At 43.4% G+C, this 25040-nt stretch overlaps 1 protein-coding gene across 2 annotated transcripts in view; it reads left to right on the top strand.

The window, feature by feature from the left end:
- Positions 1-25040, top strand: part of VIT (vitrin) — a 106245-nt gene that overhangs the window by 9941 nt on the left and 71264 nt on the right. Inside the window, exons 2-3 of one of the 2 annotated variants that reach the window (XM_006930365.4) lie at positions 13621-13690; positions 20863-20928. In XM_006930365.4, the coding sequence (XP_006930427.2) occupies positions 13639-13690; positions 20863-20928 (118 nt within the window). In that variant the 5' untranslated portion in view covers positions 13621-13638. Of the gene's footprint in view, positions 1-13620; positions 13691-20466; positions 20654-20862; positions 20929-25040 lie in introns of those variants that run through there. The other variant, XM_045054694.1, reaches the window with a different exon arrangement.

Here is a 25040-nt window from a genome sequence, read left to right as displayed (position 1 = left end):
TTAAACTTAAAAATATGCCTGGTGCATCACTTTACCCTAAATAGCGTTTGTGAGAGAGAGAAAGCTCTGTGTGAGTTCAGGCCCAGATAGGACTCAAAAAAAAAAAAAAATCCCTTGACCTCACAACCAAGACAATTTTATTACACAACGTATGCATTTTACAGTGTGCATCTTAACTACTGTCAACAGAATATTTCAAAAAACCTGGGACATACGTGTCAAGGTGAAGAGGAACGTGAAACCCTCCTGCAGGGGTAGAATGAGGCAGTAAGCGGGGATAAAGTGAGGCCTGGGGTGGAATTCTGGTGCTGCCACACATTCATTCCAACCTTGGACAGCTCCCTAAATTCTCTAGACCTCAATTTCCTACTCTAAAGAGTGGGCATAGTAGGACTTACCTCGTAGGACCGTCACGATAATTAAAGAAGAAGGTATGTGTGCGGTGTGGAGCATTTGGTAGGGATTCAACAAATGAAGTTGTTATGATCCCAGTGGGCTCTCAGGTTCGAAAACGTCCCATGAAGAACAACAAAGAAATGAATCCCATCTCATGTAACAGCTGTCAACTAGACAGCTGGGCCAAAATTGTCGGGATGGACACGAAGGACGGTTGGAAGGCTCCATCAGAGCTGAGAACGGTCTGGAGAGGGCCCCTGGAGCGGGACGCCACATGGCTTTGGAGACCTGGGTCTCCTGCTTCAGAATGCCTCCTTCTGCTGGTTCCGCCGATGTCTGGGACTTAAGCCTCCATCACCTCAAATGCCCAGCCGCAGTGACTGCCCTCCTCCACGACCTGCCCTCCCCCCACCTCGAGGAGCCTCTGGTTGCTGGGATTCAAGAATGCACTTTAACCCACAGCCCCGTGCTTGCCTCTCTACAGCATGGGAAGACCCAGGACCCTGTTCATCTGAGAGGAACCCACGCATTACCAGGAGGCCAACGAGAAGATGCTATGGATCTTACAGAATCACCCTCATCTTCCTTCCTACCCCAGCTGGGAGGCTAGGCAAGACCTGAAAATGTTTTTCTGTGCCTCAGAATTGAAGGCAGACCAAAAAGCACAGAGTGTTCAGGCCAGTCGAGGCTCCGGGGATCACAGCTGGACGGATCCAAGCACACAGCTCCACATTCACAGTGGACAGCCCTTGGCAACCACAAACCTCAGAGCCCAAAGGAGAAAACCCACTGGGAGGAGGCAGCGCTAATCCACAGTGTCAAACACATTAAGTAAAGAAGCTTCTGATGAGAGAAGCTCATCTTCCAAAGCTTCATGAGAATCTTTTAACCGCACACAGTTGCCGGAGTAACTGAAAGGAGTGGTCATGGTCCACCTCGCCTTTTACTGAGGTCCTCAGCCCTTCCCCCAGATTTACTGCCCTTCCATTACGGAAGATAAATAACTCTTGGAAGGAGTTCTTTAGAGCTCATTTGGGGGCATGCCTGCAAACTAGTATTTTTTTCCTACTGGCAATAGAAGATCTAAACTACCACTTTAAAAACGTAATTACTGTTTGCAACCTTACTAGAAATCACTATTGGTCGAAGCCTTTGTGGATGTGGTAAGCATTACCATATGTCAGGTTCTTAACGAGGTACAAAATGATGGTCCGAAACACGCACACCAAAAAAGGCTTTCCCTTTTTGCTTTTCTGACACGCAGAAACATGCCACATGGATCAATGAGCCTAATGGCGGAGGCCTATCTCCATCATCGAACACAGGGATGACCTCTCTCGTCCCCCACTGCCCACCAGTAAATCTCTCTGCTTCGGGATTTGACCTGACTGTATGTGGTGATCAAAAGCGGTCCTGGGGAAAGCGAGCCTGAGTTGTCCACACCTTGGTTATAAAAAATATTTACCTATAATATTTATGGAAAATTCCTAGACTGGAACATCAGTAAACATAACCCTCTTATAAACACACTGGGGAAAAAAAATCTCAGAAATCACAGTTGCTCAATCCTGGCACTACTGGTATGTCAGGCTGGATAATTCATGGTTGTGAGGCTGTCCCATGTGCTAGAGGGCGTTCAGCAGCATCCCTTGCCCCCACCCTTCTACCCACTAGAAGCAGAGGCCCCACCCCAAGCTGTGACAACCAAAAATGTCTTCAAACACTACCATACCTTTTTGGGGAGGGGGCAAAATCCTCTTGGTTGTGAACCATGGTCTTTTTTTTTTTTAATATTTATTTATTTTGAAGGAGAGAGAGAGACAGAACATGACCAGGGGAGGGATAGAGAGAGAGAGAGAGAGAGAGAGAGAGAGAGAGAGAGAGAGACACAGATCCGAAGCAGGCTCCAGGCTCCAAGCTGTCAGCACAGAGCCCGACGTGGGGCTCAAGCTCATGAGCCTTGAGATCATGACCTGAGCCAACGCTTAACTGACTGAGCCACCCAGTTGCCCCGTGAACCATGGTCTTAAACATATCGGAGACTCCATGGTGACATTCTCACAGCATCAGCTCAAGGTCACCCACTCCCAGAGCACCCCAGGGGTGCAGGCTGTGTTCTTCCTCCTCAGGTGCTGCCACAGCTTGTAAGATTCTTTGTCACACTTGTTCCCAGAGCCTCCCTCCAGACCGGGATATAGCCTCTCAAACCCCTGCTTGAGGCTACCACAAGACTGGCACCAGGGCCCTTTTCATCTTAAGTGTTTTCATTTTTTACTACTAATCATGTCAGGGAAAGAGATAACTAAAACGAGATGCTTGGGGGCACCTAGGTGGCTCAGCTGGCTAAGCATCCAACTCCAGATTTCGGCTCAGGTCATGATTTCACAGTTTGGGAGATGGAGCCCCGCATCGGGCTCTGTGCTGACAGCGTAGAGCCTGCCTAGGGTCTCTCTCTCTCTCTGTGCCCCTCCCCACCTCTCTCTCTCCCTCTCTCAAAGTAAATAAACAAACTAAAGAAGGGGAGGTTCGAATCAAAGCTTCAAGAAATAGAAACCAACTCCAACTGGCTGGAGTAAAAGGGCCCAGAAACATCTATGTCATGAGCAGGAGACCCAGTCCAGCTGGACCTCCGTCACACTGGAAATGGGACCTGGAAAGTGGCCAGAAACCAAGGTGTCTTCTCCCCCTGCTTCTCTCGGGGCCATAGGCTTTCTCTTCTCCTCTCTTTGGCCTTCATCTCTACATCTTATTCAGGGTCCCAACTCCAAATCCCAAGGGGGATCTTGATTGGCATAGGTTATCTTTTCCTGCCAGACCAGCCGTATCACTTAATTTTAGCATGTATTATTTCTGTGTCTGACTGTAACATCTGAGACATTCATTTCAGGGGTCTTTTGAGATTAAAGCCCTAGATGTAACCAGGCATTTAAATGTGCAAAGAACTATACAAATGAGTGGAGTTTTTATTTTATAATAATATATAATAAATCATGGGATTTATTTACAGTAACAGTTACGTGAGAGGTTTGATATAGTCAAAAGAGCATGGGACTAAAATAGAGACCTGGCCTTAGACAAGTCACTTCACTGCTCTGAATTATAGGGATAATAATGGCCATTCTACATCAAGAGGTTCTTAGGTGATTCAGATGAGAGAATTGTTGAGAAAGCTTCTTATGGACTCTGTCATTGTTATAGTCTTCTGTAGTTACAAAGACAGGTACTTTGAGTTAGGAAAGAATCAGAATCATTTCTCAGCTACAAGCCCAACTGAAAAGGAAACACATTATCTCACTTGTCAGGTGGTCCAGAGGTGGGCCCCACCTCCAGGCACAAGACAGAGTTCCAGCTCCATTTCTCTGTGATTCACTTGGCTGTCCTCCTCCTTTTTTGTGTTGACTTTTTCCTCACACTGACTTGTCTCGTGGCCACAAGATGGCAGCCAGCAGACCAACAAGGGAGGCAACCTCTCTCCCTGAAAAACACAGACTTAAGTCTTTCCATTCTGTGTGTCTGACACAACTCAGGACACAGCCCGCCCTTGAACTAGGCGCTATCGCTTGGAGGGGGCCCCGTGTTGATAGGCTCAAGGCTGGGGTTCTGAAGCAATCGCCAGCAAGGGGGAGAAAGTATATATAACAATCCTTGGCTTAGACTTGGAATCAGGATCCACCCCAGGAGCAGGGATAGAGCAGCTTCCTCTAAGTCATCTGTGTGCATTTATTCTTTTTATCAAATTGGGGTTGTGTTAGGAAAGAGGAAGTGGAGAAGAGGTCGCTCTGCTTAGGCAACCATCAGCGTCCTGTCCGCAAAGCCTGCCTCAGAGCACATCTTCAAGTAGCCTGGTATATTCTTAGCAGCCAACATGGAGAAAAGGGAAACTCTCCCCTGCCTCCCTTGCCTATTTGGCTTGTACTTTTCTGTTGGTATTTCTTTAAGATAGAAGAAGGGATTGGAAAGAGAAGGAAAATAAGGAAAGGGAGAAAAACTACCATGCTTTCTGGCTCGCTCCTGTGTTCTCTCCCTCCCTCCCTCTCCCTCTCCTTCACAGAATCCTGGGGGATTGTAATAGTGACTGCTGGTGTCATGGCAACAGGAAATGCAGTGTTTCAGGCCCAGCCCAGAGGAATAGGATCTATGTAAAGGTTTATATGCAGATCGAGGCCACCTCCACATTGAAAAGACCCCTCCTAGGACCAGTCTTCCTTCTTCCAACCTCACTAGATCAACCCACATCCACTGACAAACAGCTGAGGCTTTACATCAGGCAGAGATGGGGAAAGCAAAAGGCTGCACATGTAGCCTCTCCCCATTCAGAGATGTCTGCCCTCGGGGGATTTTTGGCATTTTGGAAATACAGCACAAGCCTCTCATAACTATTAAGCGTTTCCAGATGGACACTGGCTCTTTCTGCCTTGTGGACAAAGAGTACTGTTAGGTGCTCCCCCTTGTAGCATCATAGATCAGACAAACACCAGCACTGCATAAATCTTACACGCCCACTAGGGCAGATTTTCTGCAAGTGAGGGGCTCCAGTAAGCCTCTAGGGGGCTTATTAAAAATGATGAATGCAAAAATAATTTTTAAGTCTTCCATGTCTCCCTATTGCCTAAAGGATCAATTGCACATTCTTTAGGCATGACATTCAAGGCCAACATGGCCCCTTCTTTCCTCTCTAACAGTCTGATCTCTCGCCCAGCCTCTCAGAGCAGCTCCCAGTTCCTGAAGCTACTCAGTCCCCTGTGTCCTGTCCTCCCCTCGTCACTCATTGTGTTCCGACCTGCCAGTTAAACGAGTTCAAGCCCCTTCCAATCCCCATGCCCCAGGCCTATGTGACCATCCACACTTTTTGCCATCACCGTATCCTTGACAGCAGAGATTCTCACTTCTGGCTGCACAGGGGAGTCACCAGGGGAGCTTTAAAACAATATTGATACCAACTCAGAGCAATTACATCAGAACAGATGAAGGAAGCATACTTATTACAAAACAGTGATTTGCAAATGCAGGGCTCTGGGCTCAGAATGCCTGCTGTGAATTCCAGCTCTTCTTCCGCAGCCTTGTGACCTTGGGCAGAGGACCTCTACAATTAAGGCAGGAAGGAGCCCCCACCTCATGGGGTTGTTGCAAAGATTAAATGAGCCATTATTGACACTTAGTATGTGCTCAGTCTGTGTTAGTTATGGTGAGGGCACATCAGTCTCCTTCTAGAAGACCCTAGGCAACTTGATGATGGGACCTGCATCTCGCTCCTCTCCGCCTAGCATGGAGCACACAATTTTTTTGGATGATTAAATGGATGCACGAATGAAGATGAATTTTGACTTGAGGAGGTCACAAAGATTTACAAGAAAGAGGTGGCCCATGAGCTGAACCTTGAGAGATGGAGAGGCTTGTGTAAGGCAGATGAGGAGCTAATCCAGACAGAGGAATAGCAAGCTCACAGGACGAGACGCTGAGGTGTCGCGTGTAGAGAAAAACCCTCCTCTGACTCCCAGGTGTGCTGGGGTCCGAGGAGAGGGTTACAGACAAGAACTGCAGTGTGATGGCTTGAAATCCCTCACTGAGGAGGCCAGGCTTTTATTCCACAGAGGATGAGTGGACTGTGAAGGAGGATTCTGAGAGGGTGAATGTACACTCGGACCCATGCTTCAGGAAGCTGATCCTCCCCAGCTGAGGGGAAAGATGACCCGGAGCAGAAAGCAGAGAGCAAGGAATGGGTTGGGAGATGACTGCAGCTTCTCGTTAAATATCGATGTTATCTATGTTCAATCTTCCAAACAGCCTGTTTCACTAATTTCTTTTTTTTTTTTTAATTTTTTTTTTCAACGTTTATTTATTTTTGGGACAGAGAGAGACAGAGCATGAACGGGGGAGGGGCAGAGAGAGAGGGAGACACAGAATCGGAAACAGGCTCCAGGCTCCGAGCCATCAGCCCAGAGCCTGACGCGGGGCTCGAACTCACGGACCGCGAGATCGTGACCTGGCTGAAGTCGGACGCTTAACCGACTGCGCCACCCAGGCGTCCCCCTAATTTCTGACTTATTTATATAGGGGCACAGAGTAAGGATTTCAACAGAACAAAACTGTCACACTCACTTCTGTCTCTCATCACCACTTACCGGGTTTTCTTTCTCTGAGGTAATCAATGTTATTGAGATAAAAAAAATATATATATATAAGAACGTTCTATGGACAATTGTATGCCAACAAATTGGATAACTTAACTGATGTGGACAAATTCTAGACACGCAAAGCCTACCAAGACTATGAAGAAATAGTAAATCTGAATAGACCTGTAACTAGTATAGAGATTTAATCAGTAATCAAAAAGCGCCTGACAACAAAAAGCCCTGGGTCTGATGGCTTCTCTGGTGAATTCCACCAAACATTTAAAGAAGAACCAACACCAAACCTTCTCAAACTTTTCCCAAAAACTAAAGATAAGGGAATGCTTCTTAAATCATCCTGTAAGGCCAGCATTACCCAGAGCCCAGATTAGACAAAGGCACCACAGGAAAAGAAAACTACAGTGTCGCCTAACAATACAATATCCCGTATAAATGTGGATGCAAAACTCTTCCACAGAATATTAGGAAATTGAATTCAGAAGCAGATTAAAAGTAATTATACAACATGACCAAATGGGATTTACTCCTGGAATGGAAAAATGTTTGAACATGCAAAAATCGACTAATGTAATATACCATGTTAATAGAATAAAGGGAGGAAAAAACAAACATCATCTCAAGTGATGCAGAAAAATCATTTGGCAAAATTTAGCACCCTTTCATGATAAAAAATACTCAGCAAACTAGGAATAGAAGGAAACTACCTGAACATAATAAAAACCATGTATGAAATCTTACAGCAAACCTCCTGCTCAATGGTGAAAGACTGAAAGTTTCTCCTTAGGGTCAGGAACAAGACAAGGATGCCCATCTGTTTTTACCACTTCTATTCAACATAGCACTGGTAGTTCTAGCCAGAGGAATTAGGCAAGGGAGGTAAATAAAATTCATCTAAAATGGAAGGAAGAAGTAAAATTATCTGTTTGCAGATGGTATGCTCTTATACGTAGAAAATCCTAAAGATTACACAACCAAATTGTTAGAATGAATAAATGAATTCAGCCAAATAGGATACAAAGTCAACAGGCAAAAATCACTTGCATCTTTATACATGAACAATGTACAGTCTAAAGAGGAAATTAAGAAAACAATTCCATTTACAATAGCATCAAAAAGAATAAAATATTTAGGAATTAATTTAATCAAGGAGGTTAAAGACTTATACAATGAAAACTACAGAATATTGCTGAAAGAAACTGAAGGAGGCATAAATAAGTAGAAACGTATTCCATATTGATAAACTGGAAGACTTAGTTTTTTTTTCATTTTATTATATATATATTATATATAATATATATATACACACACACACACACACATATATATATATAGAGAGAGAGAGAGAGGTAGAGAGAGGGACAGAGAGAGAGAGAGAGAGAGAGAGAGAGAATCCCAAGGAAACTGCACACTTAGCACAGAGGCTGATACAGAGCTGGATCCCATGACCCTGGGTCATTACCTTGGCCGAAATCAAGAGTCAGATGCTCAACCGACTGAGCCACCCAGGTGCCTCTGGAAGACTTAATACTTTTACGATGTCAATACCAGGGCACCTGGGTGGCTCAGTCAGTTAAAAGTCAGACACTTGATTTCGGCTCAGGTCACGATCTCATGGTGGAGCCTGCTTAAGATTCTCTCTTTGCCCCTCCCCCACTTGCATGCATTTGCATGCTCACTCTCTCTCTCTCTCTCTCAAAAATAAATAAGTAAAATAAAGTCTATTTTTAAAAAGATCTCAATACTACCTAAAGCAATCTATAGATTCAATACAATACCTATCAAAATTCCAATGACGTTCTTTGCAGAAATTGAAAAACGCATCCAAAAATTCATGCGAAATCTCAAGGGACACCAAATAGACAAAACAGTCTTGAAAAAGAAGAGGAGAGCTGGAGGACACACAGTTCCTGATCTAAAAGTAAAAAAACAAATTACTACAAAGCTATAGTAATCAAAATAGTGTGGAATTGGCAGGGAAACATACATCGACAGAAACATACATGGAACAGAATAGAGTGCCCAGAAATGAACCCTTACATACATGGTCAAATCATTTTTGACCACGGTGCCAAGACCATTCAATAGGGAAAAAGACAGACTCTTAAACAAATGGTGCTGGGAGAAGAGCATATCCACATGCAAGAGAACAAAGCTGTACTCTCACCTAACACCATAAACAAAATTTAACTCGAATGGACCAAAGATCTAAATGTGAGACCTAAAACTATAAAACTCTTAGGGGAAAACATACGACAAAAGCTGCATGACATTGGATTTGGCAATGATTTCTTGGATATGACACCCAAAGGCACAGACAACAAAAGAAAAATAGACAAATTAGTCTTCGTGAATATTTAAAAATCTTGTGCATCAAAGGCACTGTCAACAAAGTACCAAAAAATGGGATAAAATATTTGCAAATCATAGCTGATAAGAGATTAATATCCAGAAAGTATACGTGACTCCAAGAATTCAACAAGAAAACAACCTGCTAAAAAACCAGGCAAAGGACTTGAATAGACATTTCTTCACAGAAGATCTCCGAGTGGCCAACAAGCACACAGTTGGTCAACATCCCTAACCATTAGGGAAACGCAAATCAAAGCTGCGACGAGATGCCACTTCACACCCATTAGAATGAGTACCATCTAAAGAAACTGAAAATAACAAGGTTGGTGACAACATGCAGATGCCAGACCCCTTGAGCGCTGTTAATGGCCACGTAAAATGGTGCAGCCATTCCAAAAACAGTATGGTGGTTCCTCAAAACACAAGAACAGAAAACTACCATATGATCCAGTGATTTCCCTTTGAGGTATAAACAAAAGAACTGAAAGCAGGGTCTCTAAGAGATACTTGTACATCCACGATCATGGCAGCATTTTTCACGATAACCAAAGTGTAGAAGCAACCCAAGAGTTCATGAACAGGTGAAAGGATAAGTAAAATGTGGTTTATATATACAATGCAGTATCACCCAGCACCAAAAAGAAAGAAATTCTGAGACAGGCTACAACGTGGATGAACCCTGAAAACATCATACAATTTGAAATGGGCCGGTCACAAAAAGACAAATACCGTATGATTCACTTAAATGAAGTACTCAGTCAAAATCCTTGAGGCAGAATGCTGGTTGCCAGGGACTTGGGAGTAGGGGGAGATGGGGAGTTTTGTTTAATGGGCGTAGAATTTCAGACTCTTACAAAACGGTTAAGATAGTAAATTTTACATTTGTGCAGTTTAGCACAATTTTTAAACTGGAGGAAAAAAACCCGAAGAACCGTATAAATATAAGGTGATGTTATTATTTATTACCAACTCGCTCTTTTCTAAATCCAGGCAACGAGAGGTCTAATTAAGTTGGCTGGCTACTCCACTTACGTTAGTGTGTATTTTTATTTCACAATCAGGCTTCATTTGCCTCACCAGAACTTCATGTTCGGGACTCCATATTCCATCTCATGGCGCAATCCATAAATTCATGAATCAGTAACACATTCTTTTGGAAACTCCAGTTGTCTGGGTTTTGTTCAAACCCTGGTGAGCACATGAGGATTCAGGGCTCCAACATTACTGTGCACCACACAGTTTCGTGGCACTGGGCAGTCTACAAGTACTGCTTAACAGCGGTGGCAGCCATCCTCATTTCCGGCCTCTGGAATGGCTAAGAGAGGGTTAGAGGTTTTTCAACACACATTTCAAAAAGGCACATTTATACTTTCTTTCAGAATATGAGTGAATGGGCCAAACAAGGAGAGAAATTGAAGTGGTAAGAAAGAGGCCTCAAAACATTGATTCCAAGAGACCAGAGTGATTCTAGTCCATGATGAATGAGTCAGCATTTGGGTGATAACTCCTACAGGATTAGAGTGTTTCCTGGAATCCTGTCTGTTTTTATCCACCCGTCCCAGCACGTAAAGGTCAGGTCCATCATGTCTCCTCAAGTTGTAAGACACAGATCTGAGAGCATTTCTCTCTGCAATCCATCTTCAGTTTGTTGACGATCAATAATGCTTATTGAGATATAAATCACACGCCATAAGATAACCCTTGAAAGTGTACAAGTCACTAGTTTTTAGTGTATTCACAAGATTGTCGGTTTTCTTTTTTTATTTCCCAGGGAAAGGAGAAAGCCCCAGCTACTCACTCCTTAATCCAACATGTATTTATCGGGCACATAAAAAAAAAAAAATCGAGTAAACAATCCTTGCCCTCATGGAGCTTGCATTCTAGTGGAGAACACAAACAGTAAACAATTAAAATAAATAAAGTATGTCCGTGGCAATAGTAACATGAAAAAAAAAATAGTGGGAAAAGGATAGGGTGTACCAGTTGGTGGTGGGTGGCAGAGTTTATGTTGGGTGGTAAGGGGATGTCTCAAGAGAAGGTAACATTTAAGCAAAGACTTGAAAGAAACGAGGCAGTAAATCATGTTCTCATCTTGGGGGAGGGGCATCCAGGTAGAGGAAACAGACCATGAGATGAGAAGTGTGTGCTAGAAACAGCCAGGAGGCCATTGTACTCAGAGCTTAACAAGTAAGGGAGAAAATGGGGAGAAATGAGGTCGGGGGGGCAATGGTGCAAAATCACATAGGGTTGTAAGCCACTTGTCAAGACTTGGGCTTTGATTCAGAGTAACATGGGGAGCCACTTCAGAGTTCTGATTGCTGTGAGGACTGTGGAGTCAGAGGAAGAAGGAACTAGCCCAGTAAGGAGGCTGATTGCGATAACCAGGTGACAGGAGGCATGGCCTGGAGCAGATGGCAGTAGTAAAGACGATAAGACATGGTCAGATTCTGGATACATTATGCATATAGAGCCAACAGCCTTGGCTGATAGGTAAGATGTGGAGAAAGAGAAGCAGAAATCAAGGGTGACCTGATAAAATCTGCAAAGCTGAACAGTAACAGCCAACTGGTGGGGCTGGGTTAGGTCGGTACAGTAGGGTAGCTTGATATACTGCATTTATTCCATAAAAAGTTAACGGTTTCGTCCTGAAAACATGTTAAGTGGCTCCGGAGCTTCTCAGAGTCAAAATAGTAAAAGACGAAAAAAATTTTTTAATTGCTATCACCCTATTTCCAAAACATAACCCAGCTATTTAAGCATCAAATTGCCAAACTGACTGTATGTATGATTTTATTTCTATTTTGAAGCTAAGAGCCGTTATTTGCCTATTATGTAAACAGTAGTCAACAACTTTTATTGGGAAATTTAACACATTGCAATTGTTGCTGGAAATTAGCAAAATAATCCGTTCTGTTTGAGGTTACTCTTGCTGCCTAATTTAATTGTCTGTAATAAAATCTTTCATATACTAAAAAGTTTTATTTAAGTTAATTGCATCAGGTACTTGTATTACTACCTCAACCATAATTTGATAATTGCTTTTTGTTAATAAAATCTGCATAGTACTGAATCTAAATATTGGGTATAAGCTTGCACTGGACCTAGCTAGTACTAGATGGTGTTCCCAATTCTCTACTTTGGTGGCTTCGTCATCAGCCATGGAATTTTTACACAGAAATCAACAAATGCTACAAGTCAGGGGCTTTCCCTGTCTCCCTGCCCCAGAGAATAACACCACTGGGGATAGCAGAGTGCAGGGTATGAATGCCAGATTTAGGCCACACAGCAATGGCACTGGGCAGAGAGCCATGCACCCCAGAAGACAGGGGTGCTTTATCACTGACATTGCTTAGAATTGCTAGCTTATAAAGGTAATAAAAAGCAGACCAACCTTAAGCCTTTAAATTCTTTCAGACAACGTTCTTCCTCACTGCCTGTGCCCAGGGCAGATCCTTCCTACCTACTCCACCTCCATTCCGGTCCTACTGACCACCCTGGTCACCAGGGATGTGACATTTAACCTTTCTAAGCCTTACTTTCCTGAAGGCATCATAAAATCTGCCACACTGGCTTATCGTGAAGATTTGAGGCAACAGAGTATGTGCTCCACGTAATGAGTAATGGTAGTATGAACAAACCTTTTAGAGTTTCCTCACAGCCTCAAGAGCAGGAGGAAACCCCGTACAGATCGATAGCATCTTCATATCCACTATGCTAACCTCTGAGCTCCTGTCAGTGCTGTTCCTCCCCCAAGTGACCTTGGGGTCACTTCTCCCTATTTCTGCATGTCCAAACTGTTTGTCTTTCAAAGTTGATCAAATGCTACCACCTCTAGGAGGCTTTCTCTTATCCCCATGGCTGTCATTATCTCTCCTTTCTCTAAAATTCCCTGGCCTCCTGGGGAATCTCTGACAGTATCCCAGACCTACTGGATTAGAATCTGTGTTTTAACAAAATCTCAGGTAATTCCTATGCATGTAAGATTTAGCAAGTCTTGCTCTAAACCACGGGTCCTCAAATTTGTCAGCACATTGAAATTACCTGGGGGAGTTCTTAAAAACACAATGCTAGATCCCACCTTAAGAGATTTTGGTTCAATTAGTCTGAGGTGCAGCCCGGACATCAGGGCCTTTTAAAACTTGCAGACGATACTAATATGCAGCAAAGTTTGAGAACCACTGGTCTACACACGCCTCTTCTATTCCCTTATAGAGCCTGGCACACTTACTAACGTTATGGTTATTTGTATCTACACATGTCTTCCCACTTCTTTTAAAATATAAGTCTTTTAAGAAACCTTTATTAGTTCCATTTCCATCACTTCCTCCCTAATAATACCTAGCCATATAATGGGAATTTAATCAATATTTATTGAATGAGGAATGCATTGTTTACTTATAATCCAAAAATGTTCTCTCAATATCATAAGTGTAGCTTTTGTCCTAATTTAAAGGCTGGTTGAGCATCTTCCCGAAATTGTGGAGTTACTTTGTCTTCGGTTCTAAGTAAAGACCAAACCTGTGAAGAATAGGGACTAGTGGCCAGCAGGGGTTCTGGGTACCAGTGAGGCTGGCCACTGCCATCTCTGTGGGCTCCTTAGAGCAAGCTGCCACTTAGAATCCTGAGACTCCAGGGAGCGATGCAAAACGAGGCAGCCCTCCCCTCCCCGCCCCCCCCACTCCATGCGTCCAATTTCAGAACTCTTGGCTGAAATGTGACGGTGTTATTGTTTCTTCCTCTCCAGGGTGCCATTTTGATTTTTATGGGGATTGTTGTCCTCACTATGAAGGCATCTGTTATTGAAATGTTCCTTGGTAAGTACTTTTATATGTGTATCTGGATACACTTTTAACATTTTCCTAAAGTCCAAAGAATCTTGCCAAGAAAAGGTTTAAACCAAGACAGTGCATGTAAACAGCACAGTGTATCTTTTTATGATACATAGTTTGGAGGGAAGTTTCAGTGAGAATGTTAACTGTGGATCAAATTCAGGATGTAAGTGTGTATATATTTTTGTATAAGGCAAATGTATGTATTACATGTTTGTACATATTACACACATTTATATGCACATATCTGTGCATTCTTCAGCAACTAGCCAACATTGCAGATAGAGCACATTTACGGATTCTGAATTTGGGAACATTCTTGTTTCTTATTCCTCAAAAAAAAAAAATTATTATCCCTGACATGACCTTACTTGTAACCACTGGTGACCCATACTTTTGGAGATGAAACCCTTAGCCATTATCAGCAGGGAACACAATTTTGGGTAGGCTCTGGAGGAGCAGCAGCTCGCCCAGAAGAGAGAAGAGGGTTGACGGGTTTAGCTTTAAGCCCAAAGGTAATCTTCTAGTAATTTCAACCCCACTGCACCCCAACCATGTTGGATAGAGTGACCCCACGGATGGCTGTGATACTAATGCCAGGCAAGTGTGCAAAGCCCTTTCAGGCAGTCTATCTGTTCACTAGGGCTGCCACAACACAATACAACAAACCGGGGGTGAGGGGGGGGGGGTGCTTCAAATGGCAAGATTTTATTCGCTCACTGTCCTGAAAGCTAGAAGTCCAAACTCAGAGTGTCAGCAGGCTTGGTTTCTTCAGAGGGCTGTGGTGGAGAGTCTGTTCCATGCCTCTCTCTCAGCTTCTGGTTGTTTGCGGGCCATCTTTGGCACTTCTTAACGTCACACCCCTCTGTGCGTGCATCTGTGTGTGCGCCCAAATTTCCCCCTTCTTATAACACTTATAATCCAACATATTGGATTAGAGGCCCAACCTAGTCCAGTAGGACCGCATCAGAACTTAAATCATTACATCTGCAAGCAGCCTATTTCAAAATGAGGTCATATTCGGTATTGGGGGCTGGGACTTCAACATATGAATCTAGGATGGACAAAATTAAACCCATAACATAGTCTGAATGTTCAAGGTCTGTGCAGAGGGCGTCTACACAGCAGAGTTGGCAAATGGAAGAGAAAGAGGTAACACAGCTGAGAAGGCAAGAGGGCTTTCACCTGGTGGAAGGAAACTAGACTGGGAGTCGGAGGGTTCACATGGGTTCTGGTCCAGACTCCCCCACCAACCTGCTGAAGGATATTCACCTGGGAAACTCAGGCTCCTTCACTTGGACCTTGTCCTTTGAGAGGCTGCCCCCTCCCACAATCACTCGCCTGTTAGCAGGTTTCTTATTTAGGGCAGGTAGAGAGTCAGAAATAAGAAGGCTTTAGTGACTGTAAAACAAACAAAACAAGCAAACCCTGAGGCCATTTCATACTCAGCATGTCCCCTGCATCACAGAACCAAGAAGGAAGACTTGACTGTCCTTCCTGGTCCCAGCCTGACTCAGCCTGCCTTTCTGCAAAACTCTCTCCCCTCAGGGCTACTCATTCAGAAAGTGAGAAATCAAAGTAGACAAAGGAGACTCCTGTCACAAAATCCCCTCTCTGTGTCCTCACACGTCTGCGTCCCTGGCATCTCTCTTGTTCATCTGCTGGTCTCCATCCCAGGACCATTTCCCTGTCATGCTCCTTGGTACCCATGACAGCCTCCCTGCCCCAAATCCTGAGCCCTCTAACTCCTTCTCTACTATACCCCAATCTCTCTAAAGCCCATGTCTGATCACCACTCTTGAGTTAAACTCCTCAGTATTTCCCTTTTGTCTTTGAGATGGGGTCCTATCAATTAAAGTGCCTTGCCTGTTGGGGAGGCCTTCCTGATATGGCCCTTGCTGTCTTCTGTGCTCCTTGCTCCCCACGGACTCCACTCTGGCTTCCAGGGACCCGAAAAGTACTGACTTTCTCATTCCCCTGAGACTCACATCATTTCTCCCCTCCAGGCCTTTGACCATGCTGTTCCCCCTCCTGGAATGTTCTTCCTCTTGCCTCCATACCTCCCCAAGCCCTACTGGTCCTCAAAAACCTTCCCTCAGCCCCTCATTTGATCAGGCCATCTTTCTAAGTGTCCCATTGCACCCTGTATTGATTTCCATCATAGCTGCATGGCATTTGCCTTGCCACTAGCCCAGGTCCCCCAAAGCTGTGAACTCATTGAGGGCAAGAGCTGGTGCATTGCCAGTGCTTGACACATCCCACCGGCACTCAAGAATAATCGTGAAATAAATTGTCCTCCTTAGGGATGCTGGATTTCTAAGGTATCAGAGTCCAACTCTGTACCCAATTCTGATGTGTGGGTTTTTTCACCACACGAGGTGATTCCCCAACACCAGCTGAATGTCCTGTAATTTAACTCAATTCTGACTCTACCTACCTGAAGACGGTGTCAAATTCAACAACTGCACCTATGGGGAGCAAGTGGTAGACATGGGCTAAGACAGTAGCCAGCAAACTTGCGTTCTGGTTCCAACTTCTGCCCCCAAATAACTGCCGCTTTAGCCAAGGTGTTAACCTTGAACTTTGTTTCTTTTTTATAAAATAAAAGGATAACCTGCAAAGCTCCTCCCAGCTTTAATATTCGTGATCTGAAGCATAACTGTATGATTTATATGATTGTAGAGAGTAAGTTGTCCTGTCTTTGCTATGAAGCTCTGATTTATTTAATGCCAGATGTTTCATTGAGAACATAATCCCAAATTAAAGCATGGGGGAAATTTGAACTGCTTTAAAATGACCTGCCTCGTAAATCAGTTTTCAGGAAGGCACTGTGGACACTTAAAGAGAACCAGAGCTGAATAGTGTTTAAAGAGGTAAAAACAGATTGTAATCAGGAACTATTGCAGTAGAGGAGATCGCACTATAGAACTGGGCTCAAATCCAAATACAACAAGGAACATGGAGATTTCTATCCAAGCAGCAAGTCGCATGGGTCAGTGGATAGAAATTACTGAGTGAAGACATCAAGGGTGGGGGCTTCTTGCTAAAGGCAGACCAGGGCGATCAGGTATCAACGGTGGAGGATTCTCTCTAAACAGGATTCTTGCTAAAACCGAGTGATGCAGAATCAACAAGGAGAGACAATGAAGCCCACGGTCAAAGGCCAGATGGGAAGAGGGTCTGGAGGAGTTTGAATTAAAGTTTGGTCAAGGAGAGAGTTTTTGTCAACACCACCGGAGTTGAGTGTCTTCAAGGGTCCTGAAGGGATCTATCAAAAAGTTTATGGGCTAAAACGAGGCACTTTCATAAAAGTTCTGGGCACATAATAAGTTTTCAGTAAGTACTTCCTGATTTGGTCATTGATTAGATGTTCTGGCCCTTCATGTCTTTTCTTGAAAGTAAGTGAATTCTGATTATAATTCATTATTGATAGGGAGAACTGGGACACAAGTGCCTATTAATCATACCAATGATTTTGGAATGGACTTTGCATTATCATAAGCCTATATGATTTCAACATGACCCAATTATAAAACATTTTGCCTTTTTCTAATTGTAAAAGAAACATATTCTATATAAAATATGGAATACATATATGGAATACACTATAAAATGGGGAAAATATAGAAAATAGAAATGATAATTCCATCATTAACATTTTGCTATGTTACTTCTCTCTGCATGTATTCTAACTTTGTCAGAATCATTCTTAAGTTTAGAACTGAGCACTTGCCGTTTAATATTCTTTAACACATCATTTGTAATAAATGCTCAGGATACCCCCATTGTTGGGATATTTCCAACATTTCATTATTTCCAGATTGCCATTATATATAATGCTGTAATGGACATTTGTTTACCTCACTTTTTATCTTTATCTCTAATTATAACTTGGGATATATTCCTAGGGGCATATTTTCTAGGACAAAGAATAGAAATATTTTTAAGGCTACTGACATATATTGCCAAATGGCTTTCCAGAATGACTGTACCTGCTTAGACTTCACCAGCAGTATATCTAAATGCCATCATCTCAAATCCATGCCAAGATTAAGTATAATCTTGTATTCAATATTTACTGACATGATAAGAGAAACTATCATGTTTGGCTTTACCTTGCATTTCTTGTCATTAATGAGACCGAACATCATTTTAAGCCAACTCATTTGTATTTATCTATAAGCTATCTGGATGATAATTTATTTAAATTGAATTTTAAAACAATCACACCTCAGCCCTCTCAACTGTACTCATGGCTACTCTAAAGAGGAAGAGAGTGAGAAGTGGGGGGAAATCTTTTCTTTGAAAAAGTAATATCAACAGTTCGTTGGTTTGGTAATTTCAAGCACTACTATCAAAAGGTGAGAACCGTATTCCCTTTATTCAACGTTACTCAAAACTAGAATATTGAATTTTCAACAATTGAGAAGTATTGCAACAAATTTCATAAACCATGATTGCCTTGGAACTTTGGCCTCTAGATTTAACATCCTCAGGCCTTCTAGACACTAATGGCCTCCATAGCCTGGTGACTAGCTACTCCTACAGAAGGGATTGGCTTTCAGACCTGTGGTCCACTTTGTCCTCGGAAGTGAGTATCGGCCATCCATCCCTTATTGGTCATCCACCCCCGCGCTCTGCCTGACTTCCTAAGAAAGGCAACACAAGACTGATTTTTCTCTTTCCCAAATTCAACAGTCAATTCACCATTTCCAGTGCAGGTAGGGAAGCCTTATATGTGAGGAATGAAGACTTGCTCCAGGGCACAAGCACATTTGCAGCCTTATTGACCAGCCCTCCCCTTGAGGAGTGGTTTCTGGAGAGTTTTAATTAACAAGCATCTAAGCCAAGGAGAGGGCCTCTGCGTTCCATTGAAAATAATGACTTTATTAACCACTGTGGTAAAACTGAGCCCAGTTATGCATGTTTTCAGCCTGGAGGGTCATGGGGGAGCAAAGGCGAGTGATGGGGTGGTCTTACCGAAGTATTTATAGTCCTAATGATACAGAGACTTGTAAACCACTTGCCACAGGCACACAGACCTGGGAGGACAGTATTTGGTTTTCCACAAATATTGATACCCAAATGTATTACTTACTATTTCATTTACTCCTTCTACTTGCTTAATTTTCTTCTATATACTTATTTAGTACTTGCTTTTTTTTTTTTTTAATATTCTAGGGCTCGTTGTTTTCGTGGATAAAATGAAGATGTGTCTTTGCACAGAGTTAAATGACACAGAGACCACTATAAAAATTAGACCTCCAGGACACTCACACCCACCCAAACCCCAGAAGTAAATAACACGTAAAAAATGTCTGCCTTCATTCCACCTGGCTCGACTTCTGGGTCTCATTCAGTTCTCTTTCATGTGTCTGTTCTTGCAGGATATGGTATGTCAACTGTCCAGGCCTCCGCTTAACATTAAAGGTCGAAACTGGGGATAATTCAAGGGCTGTACCATTGGTGCAGACTAGCTAATCACAAGATAAATACAAAGTTTTCTTAACGAATGCTGGTGACATTTTCCTTCAAAGGTAGTTGCCAATTCAAGAATTCCTAAGTCCATGTATGCTTACATTGAGCATCTGAGTTGTGTTACACACACACACACACACACACACACACACATACACACACACACGGCAGGAAGTAGAATGCCTATTTTGATTACTCTATCTCTCCATGTTTACCTCTGGAGTCCCAACCCCATCCACAAAGTGAGCTTCTCAAAAACGTGTCTAAAACAGAGACACGTGAAACAGTACCAGCTTTGGGTGGGTAGAGTAGAAGCGAGGCCTAGAGAGGAAGGAAGGAGAATGGAGAATTGACCAGCCCTTTGAAGGGAAAACATTGCTTTTCTATCTGCAGGTAGAATTCACATTGGTAGAGACATGAGCGTTTTCAGACATTGCTAATAAAAAAAATGCTATGAGAAATATTCACAGTACATATTGAAATTTTAAGTGGGCATGTCTCTCAGACAAGAAATCCTGTTTGGAAATTTATTTAAAGGAAATAATAAAGGATCCGTGTGGAGATGAAGCAATTTATATTAAATCAGATGTTAGCTAAATTCTGATACATCCATACAGTGCAATACCTTGCCCACACTTAAAATTATTGTGAGAGGCACACTTAATGACATGAAAAAGTGTTTGTATATATCCTCAAGTAGAAATAAGTTATAAAACATTGTAAACGGTGTGAGCATGATCAAAGGTTTGAGCACCTGCATGAATAAGTACACATATAGAAAAAAACCCAAAAATATTATACTCCTGTGTTCATCTATATTTATATTTTCCTTACTGTTCTTTGTGTTTTTTACATCCTTCAGTGAGGAACGTGTACTATTTTGGAAATAAGAAAAACTGGCCAATGTTATTTTTTAAAAACACAAGGCTCAAACTGGTAACGTGACTTCGAATTAAAAAGGAGAGAGTTCCCCCTCCTTCCTCTGGTGTTACACCTCCTGAAGACAGCCGTCTCCAAAAGCTGTTCTATTCCAGTTTCTGAGGGGAAAGGTCACCTAGCTGCAGTCGGCCTTGATGGGGCACAGAACCAGGTGCTGCACCAACAGGGGACACCCAGGTCACACCTAAGACCGTGCGACCAGTCCCCCTCTTCTCCCCAGCCCCCCTCCTCCTAGTTTACCTTTCCCTGCCAGCCCTCCCTTTCTCACTCGCATGCACATGCGCAGACACGCACACAAGCACACAGGCATGCGCATGCGCATGGAGTTCTCCCACTAGCGGGGAATTAGCCCTTTGGAAACTGAGTGTGGACCGGAGGAAAGAGCACCAGAAGAGCTCGGTGCTCATCCTTCCTCCATCATTTATTTCTGCGCCAAGCAAAGAGTAGACTTCTCCAGGCCCACATTTCCTCCTTTGGAAATTGGAGAGAGGGGAGTTGATGTGGTGAAATGTGAAGAAAAGCAAAGGGCAGGTATCCAAGAGGTGTTTTTGAAAGGCCTGTTACCGCGGAGGACAAAAACACAAACTAATCGTCTTATTTCCCCAACCTTCATTTAAGGGAAAATTAGTTCACCGATGAGAATATTTTAACATGGGATCGAAGCAAAGATAAGGGTCAAAGGAAAGTGTTTAGGTAAAATGATACTGATTAGGTTTTCTTCAATTTTTTTTTTCATGTAGTTTTGCTGGCGACTGGAATACACTCAAATAAAGACATGACAAAGAAGATTAAAAGGCCCAAGTTAAGTAAGTAAAACTGCAGTTCCTTATTAGCATAAGACTTGTATCTCCCGTGTATTGGGCTGTTATGCTTGTTTCAGATAATTTGGAAGGTTTGGGGTTTCTTGGTCTTCCTTCAATTACTTTGCATTCAGTCTAATTAGTAGTAATTATTATTTACCACCTACTTCATTCCACAAAAGCATCTGAAATAGGAGCACTGATTTTAGGGTAAAAGGTACGTGGTCCCATCATATTGGAAAATTTCAAAATGTACATACAAAGGCCGGGCAACACTAAGTCTCTATGGCTAAGCTGGAGTAGCTAGTTTCTTGCCATTGAAATGGTGTCTCAATTCTCCATACCAGAAAATTGAGTCTGGGTAATGCAAACATGTTCACCTTCCAGCATGCTCTGGGATAAGAAGGTAAATCTCACAGAGAAGCGCATAAGGTTTCACACCTAATCAGTGGAAAGAGGAAAAATAAATTTCATTTTTGGATAATCAGTTAAAATTAGATGACAGAAAACCCAGAATAACAATGGCTTAAATAGGAGCAAAGCTTCTTTCTCCTGTAAACATAGTCAGTTTGGGCTTTTATGGAAGGTTTACAGTCTCCAGGGACCTGGACCCCTTCTGTCTTGTCATTCTGCTCTCCTCAACATGGCTCTCAACTCATTGCCCAGAATGGGTGCCCCAGCTCCATCCATCACATCCACATTCCTGTCAGCAGGAAGAGATGAAGAAGGACACATACCCACCCCTTTAAAGATAAATCCAGCAAGTTAAATACATCACTTCTACTTAAATGTCATTGGCCAGCTTTAAGGAAGAATGGGAAATGTCTTCATTTCAAGCATCCACATGCCTAGCTAAAAGTAAGGGATTGTATTACAGGAAAGAAGGAAGAATGGATATTGGGAAATCACTAGCAGGACAGGACATAGATGGAAAATCTCACACTCCAATACTGTAAAAACGCTCAGATATCTGGATCTAAATTTGTGCATTTGATGGAGGCCTAAGTGAAGGTATATTTATAAAGGACCATGAAAGAAATGCTGTAGATATAGTCAATGTTCTGTGCTTCCCACAACTGAAACTTCTTCACAGGCATTAAATTTAGATGCTGGCAATCAGCAACATTAATAATTTGAAATAAAAGAAAGATATTTGCTCCACACACCATTCTTTTTCCCTTCTGCTCCTTTAAACCCTCCATGTGGGATTTCCTGTTGAAACGAGACCAAAAGAGCAGCCATCCACAGCCTCCAAGCCTAAAATCCTAAAAAGGAATCAGTTGTTTATTTATTCCTGTCGGTACCAAGAGCCAAGAGAGTCAGCCCAGGGGCAGATGTGTGTTCAAAACAATGATTGGGTTAATATGGAGACAAACGCACACCCAAGTATGAATTCCTTTGGGCTGTTTCCAGTATCTTCATTAACTCATCTACAAAAATCATGAAAGGCTCCATGATTACCATGACAACAGTTGTCAGTGACTATGAAAGCCTGTGCTAAATGACCCAAAGGCAAACCTCTTCGAGAGATCTCAAATGGATTAGATTTCTGATATGCTAAATTCTAACCTTATACTCGAAATCTCCCTGGTGATGCAGCACATTTGAATCAATACATGCAAGAGGCCTTTTCTCTAGTTGGAAACCCTGGCACAATGATGAAATAAGGGGGGTAGGGAGATGGGGATACAGTGAAGGTAATAGGATATTCCCAAACCATGGCAATGTCTGATTCTTTACCTCAGGAGTATTTCCAAATGACAGTCTATATAGCTTGAGGCCAAAGTCATTTTCATGTTTTCTTTTCGCTGTTGTCAGTCTGCCACTGGGGTAGGTGACTGATGGCAAAGAGGCACTCCATTCATTTGATCAGTATTTATTGAGTGCCCACCAAGTACCAGTTTCTATGTTAGACACCCAGATACAACAGTGATTGAGACTCAGTCTTTGCCCTCACAGAGCTCAAAATCTAGGGAGAAAGAAAGGCAAGTCACCTGGCAGCTAAAGGTACTCCAAGAATGTGGAGAAGAGCTGTATATCTGGGAGGGCTTCCTGGAGGAAGCACCGCAACTATACTGATATGTGAAGACTGACTAGGTATAGACCAGGCAAAGGTGAGAAGAGAGAGATGCAAGCAGAGAGAAAACAGCACGCTGAAGGCCTGAAGAGTGGAAAGAGCTAAAAAGTAGTTTGATGTGACTGAAACATAGAGTAGGAAGTGAAGGTGTTGAGATAGGAGGTGAAGGACTAAACAGGCGTGGGATCGTGGAGAGCTTTGTTACCGTGCCCGGGAATCTGGACTTTCTTATGAGGGCTATGGGAATATCTCAGCGCACATTATTTTGGTTGCAATCAGCATAACTCCAAAAGGGATTTTGGCAGGACGTGGGTGGGGGGTTGGTAGCTGGAACTCGCTGGAACCGCACCCCAGACGAAAAGGCCCCAAGAATGAGTACCTCTGCTTCTCTATGCATGTCTGCCTCACTGTCTCCCTCTCCCTCTCTCTCCCTGGTCCTCCCTCTCCCCCTCCCTTTACCCACTCTGCACATGGTGTCTGTCAATACTGACTCCACATTCTTGGGAGATAGAACCTAATTGCATCATCCCAGGCGGCAGGGTGGTTCTCAGAGAAGAATAAAGTAGTTAGGGTTGTGCTGGGGAAATAAGACCATTCTGCCAAGAAAAAAAAAAATTGAAAAAACACAAAACTCTTTCTGCCGACAAATGGAGAGAGAGGAGAGAGCATGCAGTTTGTTGGTGAGGGTACGGATTTACACGCATGTACGGGTACAGTGAAAGCATCTACTGAGTCTGCCCAGCTCTTCACACGAAGGTCTACAGTGAAGTAGGAGGCGCGACAATTACATCTTCTCTCATTTCCTTGAGAGGTGAATGCATGGACTCCGTGGTTGTCTCCCCTATACCTGGACAGCCCCGAGCTCCTTCTAGAAGTAAGTATTTACGGATCCACAGGTCAGAAGGCTGAAGGCCTTGCATCATAAGATCAAAAGGTGGGCCTTTTTGGAGCCCATATTCCCAGGAGACGCTCAAAGCTCAAAAAGGAGGAGGTGGGGAGGAGGTGGTCTCCGACCTCTTCCCCAAGGAAAATGTTGTTTCATTTCCAGCTCAGCTGACACCCCAAAATGTATCTTGTAGGGAGCTACTGAAGGATTTTAGGCAGAAAAGGGAAATCATAAAAGCAAGACTTTAAACCAATCACTTTGGCCTCGGTGTGAGAACGAACTGGGTCAGTGATGCTCACAGTGTGCTCCTGGACCAGCCGCACCAGGAGCACCTGGGACCTTCTGCCCCACCCCGCCCAGGCTGCTGACATCAGACATGCGAGCTCCGGGTCCCAGCCATCCATGTTTTAGCAAGCCCTCCTGTAATCCCAATGCCTGGTGAAATTTGAGAACCCATGAAGTAGACAGACATCACAGATCAGGGGTACTTTCAGATATAATTGTAAAACCATGGGCACTCATCAGTGCCCTCTGGCCCCTCTTCGGGCCAGCCCTCCGTTGGCACCAGTGCCCATTCAAGGCTAACAAGAAGAAACTAATCTGAGAGTTTTGGTGAGTGGACACTAACCCCTACGACCCATGCAGCGCTGCTCTTGACTCAGTGCCCACGACTTGGTGCCACAGGCTGGCAGAGCCAGATTGGAAATGCAGGTCTGTGTGAGGTTCAACCCCAGATGCTTTTAGTGCCTTCTGCCAAGCCAGCCAGGGCTTAGGAACGAAGTATCTGTTGCCTGGAGACAGATGAGGGGTGTGAGATGACTACAGGCTGACCAAATAGGAAATAAAGTAGAAGAGATATGGAGAGAACAGGAAAAGGAGGAACCAGCGTGGGTGTCTTCCTTTGGTCTGGCCAGAAGCCATGTGCCATACAAGTGCATCTATTCTGTCTACATGTAGACTTTGCTTTCTCTCCTTCGTCTTCTTTATCATTTCTTTTTCTTCTCATCTCCTTTTCCTTTTTCCATTTCTTTGGCCTTCCTATGGCTCCCCAGAGGCCCTCATGGATATCACTTATCTCCGTTGGGGGCCCTTCAGACCAAGAAGGTATTACATGTTGAAAATAATCTGGCATGGGAGTCTTACAAAAGGGAAAGC

The sequence above is a fragment of the Felis catus genome, chromosome A3 (genome assembly GCF_018350175.1).
Source record: "Felis catus isolate Fca126 chromosome A3, F.catus_Fca126_mat1.0, whole genome shotgun sequence".
NCBI classification, from domain to species: domain Eukaryota; kingdom Metazoa; phylum Chordata; class Mammalia; order Carnivora; family Felidae; genus Felis; species Felis catus.
Note: the sequence above shows the minus strand (reverse complement) of the source record. Positions and strands in the feature narration are given on the sequence as shown.